This window comes from Kryptolebias marmoratus, linkage group LG5 (assembly GCF_001649575.2).
Source record: "Kryptolebias marmoratus isolate JLee-2015 linkage group LG5, ASM164957v2, whole genome shotgun sequence".
NCBI classification, from domain to species: domain Eukaryota; kingdom Metazoa; phylum Chordata; class Actinopteri; order Cyprinodontiformes; family Rivulidae; genus Kryptolebias; species Kryptolebias marmoratus.
Window position 1 is genome coordinate 19,874,107 of NC_051434.1, and position 11,108 is coordinate 19,885,214.

Below are 11,108 nucleotides of genomic sequence, written 5' to 3' on the forward strand. Positions count from 1 at the left end.
TTTTTCTTCTTATTTATCACTTATATAAACTGAATGTATGCAAAGTGACAACACTAATACATTCGTCGTAGCCTACATTATGAAATATTTACATGAATCATTGATACAATTATGATAGAAACGACAGAAACTATAGAGACGATAGAAGAAAACATATCATGATAGACACTTTTCTATCGTCCCCACGATATGTATCGTTATATCGCCCGGCACTAGGTGGTAGGCATGCTGATTGACTTATTAATCAATCAGTTCATCAAACTTTATTTATGTAGCAGCTTCCAACAACACCTTGCATTGACCAAAGTGCTTTACAAGATAAAACAAATAAGAACAGGGCTCAGTAAATCAGTGCCAATTAAAAACACAACCACAATAAAAGAAGGTAAAAGAGTTTTAAAATAGTAAAAGTTAAACATCAAAAGCCCTTTTAAAAAACAGGTCTTAAATTAGGCTATGAACAGAACAAGATCAGAGATGGTACGCAACTCATAGGGAACAGGCTGTTGGGCCTGCAACAGAAAAGGACCGGCCCCCCCATTGTTTGCATCTTGAGCGAGGCACCTCCAGCAGACCGTAAAGCTCTGCTGGACTGGTGGATTTTCAAAAGTTCTGAAATGTAAAGCGGTGCAAGTCCATTCAGAGCTTTAAAAACAAACAATGACAGCTTGAACTTTATCCTAAACTGAACCGGGAGCCGGTGCAAAGATGGAAGGACAGGAGTGATATGTTCGTATTTACGTGAGTTAGCCAACAAGCGAGCGGCAGAGTTTGTACAAGCTGTAAACCAGAGACAGAAGACTGATTAATACCGACATATAGAGCATTACAGTATGTTTTATCAAATATAATGTACAACCAACCAATCATGTCTTTTAACAAATATAAAGGTTTAAAGTAACACTCCCCCACACACTCCCACCCTACCTCAGCTAAAGTATATGACAGAAAAATGTAGTGGTTTTAACACCGTGGTTTTTTTAACACAGAGTTATCCCTTGAAGACGGTAATCGGCCTTTGCCTAGTTCCTATGCAGTGTTGAAAAATATGGAACTTGATTGGAGTATTTCTCAAGTCCCAATTTTTTACAAAAACCCTGATGACTCTGAGTTACATTAACCCCAAAGCAATCATTTAATGATGGAGAAACTGTGTAAAAAGAATTAAAAAATTCAAATCAAAAACATTAAAAACTCCTGTATTTTGACAGCTATTATGGCCTTAAGTATTGGCCAGTCTCAGTCCAGTACTTGTGTTACTTTGCTTTTGTTCTACAGCACAGACTTGCAGAATACACAAGTACATTAAAGTTATTAAAACCAGTGCCACCATGTGTTTGACACCCAGTGTGGTGCACAGACACTGGAGTTGCCTTCTGCAGTATTTTTAATAATACGATCTTCAGTTTGAGTGCACTCAAATGGCTGACAAATCCTCAACCCCATCCCTTTGGTCCTAATATTATCCTTAAACCTCAGGCTCTAATCATGACCTTAACTTAACACTAGACGCGGACACAGAAATGCGTGGGTACACAGTGGTAATCACACAAGTGCGAAATGCCTATGACTAAGTACAGGGTGCAAATTAACCTGCACTGTGTGAAGGAGACCAGACTTTCACAGCTTTCATCAACAAAATGAAATGAGCCTTCTTAAAAGTTGGATGTTAAAGTTAACGTAAACAGAGGTTACATCAGTACAGCCAAGTACAGAGTTTCTACAGAACAGATGTGTTGACACGTTACATCACAGCGTTTTACTGCAGTCCTATCCGGGCTGCTGTAAAACCATAGACAGCCAGTCAACAACAAAGATCGGGAGCAGAGTGTGGTCAGTTTTTTTCCGATACTGATGAATGGAAAATACCTTGATCTGGACTCTGATCCGGTATTTGGGATCGGCATTCCTATTGAAAACTGTCCTGAACATCTTGGGTGTCTTGCAAGTTTTTTCCTGTTTACAAACAAAACCTTAACCATTCCTAGTCTTCGTAGGTACGCCCATGATATGACTTGGTCCAATGCTAGGACAGCTTCAGGCTAATACATGATTTAACTGTAAAACTGGGTCTCGGTGTGAAAAAAATTGCCACAGTAAGATTTTTTTTAATGGACTCAAGGAATTCAATCTCTGTGCTGGAAACGAATAGTTCTGAGTTATTAATGAAGGCACCGCTGTTGTTCCCAAAGTGTTTCGAGGAGAATCGTCCAAACTCTTTGAAAAGATGCATATCAATAAACAGTAGCACAGCCATGTGCGTGTCATATTCAGCCAAATATTACACCTACATGATAGCACAATTAAGATAAGATAAGCAAATGGCATGAAATTATATAATCTGATAGACTCCTAAGTGGGTGTGATTATATTGTGAATTTGCATTATCAGTTTGTGTGAGGAGAGGTAAATTGGCTGAAAAGTAAATGTTGAAATCCAGATTTTTGTTGGTTATATTAAAGCCATAAAATGAGCTTTTAGTTTGCGTAGAGATGGTTGTGTTGATCTGAGGAGACAGGGTTGCTGGGACACTTACTGGCCTCAAAGGAAGCTGTCTTCTCATCTTACAAATTGACACATGGCTTGTTAAAGGAGTTTTAGAAACATTTTCACATTTTCTGTTTGAATTAAAGACCTGCTGACTCTTAAAGAGTCAGTCAAGAACCAAGTGTGTGTTGTTTCTAAACAGTCTGCTTGGTACGGTGTCTTTTTTACTCCCTGTCTTTGGGAGAAATCAAAGGGTCTAACAGGAGGATCTGTGTCAGTGACTCAACGATGCATTAACTTCCTGTTCCACTGTGAGGTTTGACTGTTATGAAGCTGGTTCCTGTCTACTGGGACGTATCATCGTGACAGTGTATGATGGAAAACTTACCTGCTCTGACAGGAAACATGTCAGTTGTAATTTCATTGGCCAGTTCCAGACATTTTAGTCTATTCCGATTTTGTTTTTTTCATATTTTATTTATGGTAATTACTGCAAATGACAGAATCCAAAATCAGTCATGTATTTTGGGGGGCTGGATGCCTGCAGCAGGCGTTGTTTTGTTCTTTTAGCCATGGTAATTGTAGTTTTTGCACGTCCCACAGCTGTCCTGTGGGTGGTGGTGCTACTTTAGGGGACTGTTGTTGCCGTGTTGGTGCTGGGATTGATCTGTAAAATGGAAGCACGAAGGGTGGATTTCATTTTCACACACAGATTTTCCATTGGGGCCTCATTTTTCTTTAATAAATAATGCCACGGGGAAATCTGTTGTGTGTTTTTGTATGCCTGAGGTTAGATTTGAATCCTTTTAGAACCTGGTAAAGACCCGATCGGTTTTATTATGTCCTGATATGTGAAACCCAGGAACAGAGGGCGGACTTGTTTTTCCATGGCTGGTAGGGATAAATGTAGATCATGTGATTCAGAGCGTCAACAAAATTGTTGTAGGCTTTTTTTTATTACTGTTTCAAAATGGCATTTTCTTTTTTAAATGTGAAACCTAAATTTACCTTGTATTGTTTTCTTTGTTCCAGCACGTTTTACTGGAGTCTTTGAATTGCGTAGTGTCCTGATATTAGTCACTGCCTTGTTTATTCCTTCGGTCCAAAAAGTAGGGCGCACATACCCACCTTTCCCCTGACAGGTGTTTTACCAGAATCAGTTGTTTGTATGTTTATGACACTCCCTGCCTCGGCCTCATCTGGGTCAGATTCTCAATTTTGAAGGTATTTATAGCGCGCTCCAGCATGCGGGCCCAGTTGGAGGAGGGAAGGATGCGAAGAATGAAGGACAGTCAGCAGTGACAGATCGACAGCACAGCCTCATCTCGCCTCCACATCTGCGCACAGCAGCCCTTAATCCCACACAGTACCAGATTAATTTTAAAGCCGCTTTTAATGCTTCTACTCTCTGTCAGCACTCTGACACAAGCTACCAAGCAGCCAGAAATACAGTTTTGTTTTTCTCAAATGGGTTTTTGTTTTAACCCATGAACCATGGCTTATCTCAAACTAAGAATGACTGTAATTTTAAACGATAATAACTAGGTGTTAAACCAACATTAAGCAATGATTATAGAAATGTGGTTGAGAGTAAGGGGATTTTGTAGAAGTGGAAAGTAATCAATTGCATTTACTCGCGTTACTATGAGTATTACTTTTGTGTATTTTGTACTTTTGAATTAATTAATTTATTCTGTACTTTTACTTGACTATGTACTATTTCAAATATTGAATTTGGTTACATTTTAAATCCCGTCTGTTACCTAGTAAATAATAAAAATCCAAGTTCTAAGTAAAAAATCTGTATGTAAACATCTGAAAAGAGACCAGGAGGAGAATGTAAGCACCTGCAGTGAGCGGGTCAGTTTCTTACCAGTCAGCCGGTGTATGGCCTGGCTAGAAGTAATGATGAGCTGCAAAGGAGGAGCTTATCTGTTAAATGAACCCATAGATTGACTTTGTCTGCAGGAGTTGAGTGAAACTCAGCAGACATGCACTTGTCGGCACATCACCCTTAAACTGGCGAACGGCTAAACCTTCAACAAGACTTCTGAAGTTGAACTAAAAACAATGAAATAAACTCCTGGCCGCCATGTTTAAGAGACACTCTGGCTCCAAGTTAAAGGAAGGAAGCTGCTTCATTCTGCTGTTAGCTGTTTCTGAGTCTCAGAGAGACTCAGACCTGCAGCCTGTGGTGGTGAGTTTGATTGGTTTGTAAGTTTAAACAAGGCTTTTCATGGCTTATTAAGAGGCTCTGTAAAAATTAGTCAAACAGACATCAGTTCTTGACACAGTTAATGTTGGTTAGCTCTGTAGCAGCTGGTAACTAGTTAAACTGACACTGTAACCTGATGTGAACATAAACAGAGAGCCTCTATTTGGTATATTTAAAACATACAACCTGATTAAAAATCAATCTGATATTGAGGATAAATAGAAATAATTTCTTAATAATAAGTAAGGTAAGTAAAATTACCAGCCATTTATATTTTTATTACAGTCACATTGACCCAACAGATGTCTGAATGTTACAATGATAGTTCAGGTATTTTGATGATCAGTTTAAATGCGGATTTTGCTAATAATGTCTCATACAGTTCACACCTATTTTTCTACTTGGACAGAGTTGACTCCAATAGTTAATGGTGTAGTTTTAAAAAATGGATCTCTTGCGATCGGCTGGTGCTCAGAGTATGTGTTGTGAGGAACTCTCAGCTGCTAACTTGTCTTGTAGATAGCCACATTGTTGTATTTAAAGCCTGGTCTTTAATTGTGGTCAGCAGGTGGGGACATGTATTCACAATTTGTTGATGGGGTATGCAGTGTGAACGACTCAAGTAACTTAAGTGAACCAGATCACTTTAGTGTGTGACTCGCGTTACCCCGAGTCCAGAAAGTGAACCATGAGGAAATGAGGAAATTGTGGGTTTATTGCAAATGATATTGTCATCCCAATATTAAACATTGATATCTTGCACATTGCAGGTTTTTCTAATATGGTGCAGCCTTACACATTATAGCTTAAGGTGACCGCAGCAGGTCCAATCAGTTCGAAAACAATCAGGATAAACATTAAACTGAAGAGAAACTCACTCCTACATCGTTTTGCAATCCACTTTAATTAATAAAATCTCAACAAAACAAACATTTATATTAAGACGGATTCTGGTAAAGAGTTCATTTAAACTTTTAGCCCAAAATAAAACAAACAAACAAAACAACAGTAGGTGGTCCTACAGCTTGGCTCAGGACAGAGTGTGATCTGACTACCAAGCGTTTGCGGATAAAGGGCATCCAGACCACCTTCAAAGGTCATAATGAGATTGATATGGTGGCTGACAGGTGCAAACACGGAGCAAACAGCTAAATGCGCCACAAACGGCGAAACACTCTGCAAGCACACGAATGGTGCAAACTCCAAACGCACAAAAACAAAACAAAACAAAAATATAAAATGCTGCAAAAGACTGCTGCAATCACAGAAAATAGACCGAAAAAAACATGCAACCAACAAAACAAATACAAAGGAAAAAGGCTGCAAATACCAAAAACACTAAAAGAAAAACCCAAAACATATGCAAGTAAGAAATGCTGCAAACTCACTCCACCAAACGGATGTTCATCAGACCACCTGTTGTTCTGTTTGTGTTTTGGAGTTTGCCTCATTCATGTGTTTGCGGCGCATTTCACCATTTGCTGCACGTTTCCACCTGTCGGCCACCGTACATTGAGGCTCTTCAGACCTGTATTTAGTGCCGTCTGAGTGCAACAGATTGTTAAAAAAAGGTTTTTACCAACAGGTCTCAATAGCCTTGATTCAACTTCTATTCAAATCAGGCATTAGTCTCCTAAAATAATATAACAATTCAAATTAGTTGGCCTTGAAAAAAACAAGCAGGTTAGGTGGTGCTTTCTCTGCTGTTCATACAAGCAGCATTCTCTTCAATACACCTGCGTTGTTGAGAGTTTGTACGTGTAGCTGATGCACCTGAGACACTCATCCCAACATAGATGATTTGAAATAAAGCACAGATGCTATAATGTTGACTATGACATAAAGCACAGCTTGATCCTGTGCAGGCTCGTGGGGAGCTGCTGCCTATAATGATTCATGCAGACTGTATGGTAAGTGCATGGTAATGGAAGTAATAACAGCACACATTCCACACATTATTCATTTAAATGAAATAAACACTTGTAAATGAGCAAACCTTTTTTTTTTTTTTTTTACAATGTCATTAACCCATTAACCCGTGTGGGAGAGATGATTTGTTTTCAATACAGGATAGAAAATGTGGGGAGTTGGATCCTTTGGAGACAAAAACTACAAAGTGATGCTCCAGACCACATGCTTCATGACCTATCAGGAGTGGAAACATCAGCTTCTGCTATGTTTAGTTGCTATTCCACACATTCAAGTACACCTGGAGCTGGAGCCCACATGCCTTTTTCTCTCTGCTCAGTCAGCACTCCCGCGCCTCACGCCACAGTCCACTCAGCACTGCCAGCAGCTTGTACTTTCTGTTGTTCCAAGCTGTTATGTCCTTTCAGCAACAATCTATCAGCGCGTCTTTAAAATCCCACCATGAGGCACGTGCCATTTGTACATGTCAAGCTCCTTTGCTTTAATGTCAGCGTGTTTTTTTCCACAATTTTTATTGTGCTTTCAGAAATATGTTGAATGGTGGGGTGGAACAAAAGTGTTTTTATTTTTACTTATACATGTACAGCCTTTATGTTCAGACCAACACCTGGTCACACAATGCTGTTAAATCCAGGTAAATCTCTCTTTGTATATTTTAAAGTGCACTAGACTTGTAAACTGTCTATCAGGTGAAATACTAATTACAATACTTTTGAAAGAAATGGGTGCCAATACAGCTATTACTTACAAGTCCAATATCCATCAACTTTCTTCCCAATAGTAACCCAAAGTTTAATTACAAGTTTACATTTTTTACAAATCAAGGAAAGAATTTTGAGTGAATCAAGTAAATGTTATGATAAGAAGGTGATAAAGTTGATGGATCATGATAATTACCTTCAGATAGTAATAAGGGGTGTTTTAATGCTTACGCACCGGCAGTGAAGCGCTCTGATCCCTATTCTGTTCAAAATGTTTGACCTTTATCTCAGAGCTTTGAAATAAGACATTCAAATTACACATTAAATATCAGTAAAAGGCAGCAGCTGAAACATCTTGGTTTTTCCTTCCCCGTCTGACACAGTTCATACATCCAAACGCAGACATTCTTTTAAGCTTAGATTTTTACAAGGTTACGCTGGAGTTTGGAGCAGTGGCTGCATCGCGCCTGCATCTGATTTCCTCCCACAGACCAAAAACATGCACGTTAGATTATTTGATAACTCTAAATTGTCTCTAAGTGTGAATGGTTGTTTGTCTCTATGTGGCCCTGTGATGGACTTGCAGCCTGTCCAGGGTGCCCCCTGCCTCTTGCACAGCGACTGCTGGGGATAGACACCAGCTCCCCGTGACCCAGAAAGGAAAAAGCGAGTAAAGAAAATGGATGAATGGTTTATAACTTGTGTAGACAGGCTGCTCTGATTATTCAAAAAGTTGCTCACACATCACCTGTTTTTTGGTCTTTGCTAGAGAGGTTTATTTTAAGAAGATAAATTATTTTATATATTTTATACATAACTGTCTCATTTAAACTGACCTTCTGCAGCAACATTATTTTGGACTGTTGTTATTGAGGTCCCAGTTATTAAAGCCCCTGCGGCTGCCCCTCTTCACTGATATAATTAAATGTTTTGACATTAGCATATGAACCTGACCAGACAGCTGCCTCAGACTCCATCAGTCACAAGCTGATTTCCTTCTACTGCTATCACCCTAATGTCATCAAGACAGGCAGGAACCTGGTGTTGTGGTGAGCGTCTCGGCAGTAGTTACAATTTTTCTGTCGTACCCAATCAGTGAGACAAAACATTTCAGCACTGCAGCCGAGAAACGTGAAGTGTAATAAGTGACTGCAGCACAGCGTGAAACTTTTAGTGATTGTGATTATACTGTGATGTGATTATAGGTATTCTAGAAATGTCAAACCAGTCCTATTTATATCCGCACTCATTTGTGGAAGTGAAATTTGCATGCTTTTCAAGTGACGACAAGCTGATCTGTCACACAGGCTGTGCTGTGATTCTATTTTTGTTGGAGTCCTAAAACAGTTCAACAGCCAAACTCCATTTGGTACGGATGGATGGATGGATGGTGCTAATGGTAACACAATCTCCTAACAGTCCAGTTAGAACAAGGGAAATTTCTTGTTTGATACATGAAATGTCTATGTCCTATAAACAGGTCTGGTTTATCTCAGTTTGAGCTTTGAAATTTTCTGGATTAAATATTAATTCATTTGCCTGTTTGTTTGTTTGCTCTCTCCTTCAACCTCAACAGCTGTTGCCATGACCACAGATGAGGTGGAAAGTCACCAGAAGCCAAAGAAGCAGGAGGAAGCCGGGCAGGATGCTCGGTCCCCGTCTCCTGAAGATGAGCAGCTCCAGCCCAGAAACCGTAACTCCGCCGGCCGCGGTCTGTCGCGCCTCTTCTCCTCCTTCCTGAAAAGGCGCTCGCAGTGTGACAGTGAAGGAGGAGACAGGGCGGACAGGGATGAAGAAGAAGCCAAAGCCCCCATCGCTGACCCGGAGCCTGAGTTGAAAATAGAAGGAGAGGTTGCCTTGGACCAGCATTCAGTCAGCAGCACTGAGGCTCAGGTCAGCCTACACGGGTGTCCTTAGGGTGCAAAATATCACCAGAAGTTTCAGGATTTATCAGGGAAGTTCGTTGTTGGCAGGCTGCTTCAAAATATGTAATAATTAGTAGGGGTGGAACGAGATTTCTGGTTGTGTGAAGCATGATCAAACTGCAGTCAGCCTTGAGGATGTTCCCATCATTTTAAATAATTTCTGTGGCAGCAGTTCAAACAGCACAACGACAAGTGTGGTCACTTTGATACTGTGGGTTTGAATGCATTCAATAAATTAAATAAAAACAGAGACTTTTCTACATAAACAATGTTACACGTGGTGAATCCAAATCTCAAACTGATGGAGTTCCCTCAAATGATGGTTTAGTCTTCTTTTCATATCTTCAGACCCGTCCCTCTTTCTTCCACTCAAGCACTCCAAGTTGTGTCGCTTTTAAAGTTCACTATAAGCCAGTTTGAGTCCAGGTCCAACGTTAACTTTCTGCAAACACGCATCTTCACTGTATGGGTTTACTTCAGATATCAGTTTATGTAATAATTTGCCGCCCGCCCTCCTGCAGCCTCAGCGGGCGCGCGCTGTGAGGAAGAGTCTCCGTCGGGCAAAAAGCTTTGTGATTATTACCCGTTTGTTACAAAAACATGTCAAGCGGAAACACGGATGAGACAGTCCAGGGATTAGACGGATCCATGCACCAGAATCTGTCTCCCCTAAGACTAAAACTGTCTTTTAAACAAGCCTATCAGCAAGAAAGCGCAAGGCCACCAGTTTTGTCGTAAGTGCAGGGTCTTCTCACTTTAAGAGTGATATTCCCTTACATCAAACTGTGAACAGATAGGCACGATAAAGCATCGTTCTGTTACACCTAATGAGGAGGTCTCAGAGGGCCTGTCAGTATCCACCGCAATAGTTTGTTGACTTTGAAACTAAACTGAGAAAATAAAGTCGGAAGCTCTCGTTGATCCAGTTGAGAGGAAACGAGTCGGTCAAACTTTCAGGTGGAGGTGAAGCAGAATCTGTCATTCCTGCTCAGTGAGAACCCCTCTCCACCATTCATCAGTGTGAGTGACTCTTCCTGTTTGATGAAAATAATGAAAATTAAAAAACACACACACAAAGAAGGTTCACTTTTATGTTCACCCCAGTCAGTCCTGACAGTTTCCTCATCTCAGACCTAAGATGAAGCACGTCGAAGCTCCAAAGTGTCTGCCTGAGTTTATTTTTATCCACATTATCTTTTTGTGTTTTTTTTTCCCTGTAGTTTTAGGGTGAAATATTTGCAGTCGTTTAAATTTTCTTTGACTATTTTTAGCTGCTTTGATGGCCTTCAGTAAAATGTTTTCCTTAGAAATCAGTAAAAAAAAAAAAAATAACAAGGAAGACATAAGAAACTAAAACTGCAAGCAGTTATCAACGGGTTCCAAGCCTCCACGCTCCGCCCCTGTCCGCGCGCTCCGACCCCGGCGTCTCGCCGGCGTGGCTTCCCCGCCTCTCGGCGAGCGGGCCGAGTTGAAGCTCGCCAGGACGGTGCGTACTCAAAGGCGCTTCATAAGAAGCAACGGTATAATTTGTGAAGATAGCTCGGGAAGGAAAAGCTAACTGTCATTTGATACCACACAGAGGCAAAGAAATGAATTCATAAAAAATTCAATATTTATTTGAAAAAGAAAAAAATATTCTCAGATGATCAAGTCTACATCTGTAATAATATGCATTTATCTCCTTGTCCCTATACAAAATGCATTTTCAATAGAAAATTGTTCAATGCAATTTTATGGTATACTTGGTCAAGTAATTAAATTCATAAAAAATCAATAGTACATAAAAGAATTACCAAAATATTCTCAGATGATCAAGTCTACATCTGTAATAATATGCATTTATCTTTATGT

At 40.0% G+C, this 11,108-nt stretch overlaps 1 protein-coding gene across 2 annotated transcripts in view; it reads left to right on the forward strand.

The window, feature by feature from the left end:
• Positions 1-11,108, forward strand: part of epb41a (erythrocyte membrane protein band 4.1a) — a 96,868-nt gene that overhangs the window by 4,571 nt on the left and 81,189 nt on the right. For both annotated transcript variants that reach the window (XM_017430681.3, XM_017430683.3), the window contains exon 2: positions 8,909-9,225. In XM_017430681.3, coding sequence (XP_017286170.1) covers positions 8,917-9,225 — 309 coding nt within the window. In that variant the 5' untranslated portion in view covers positions 8,909-8,916. The remainder of the gene's footprint in view (positions 1-8,908; positions 9,226-11,108) is intronic.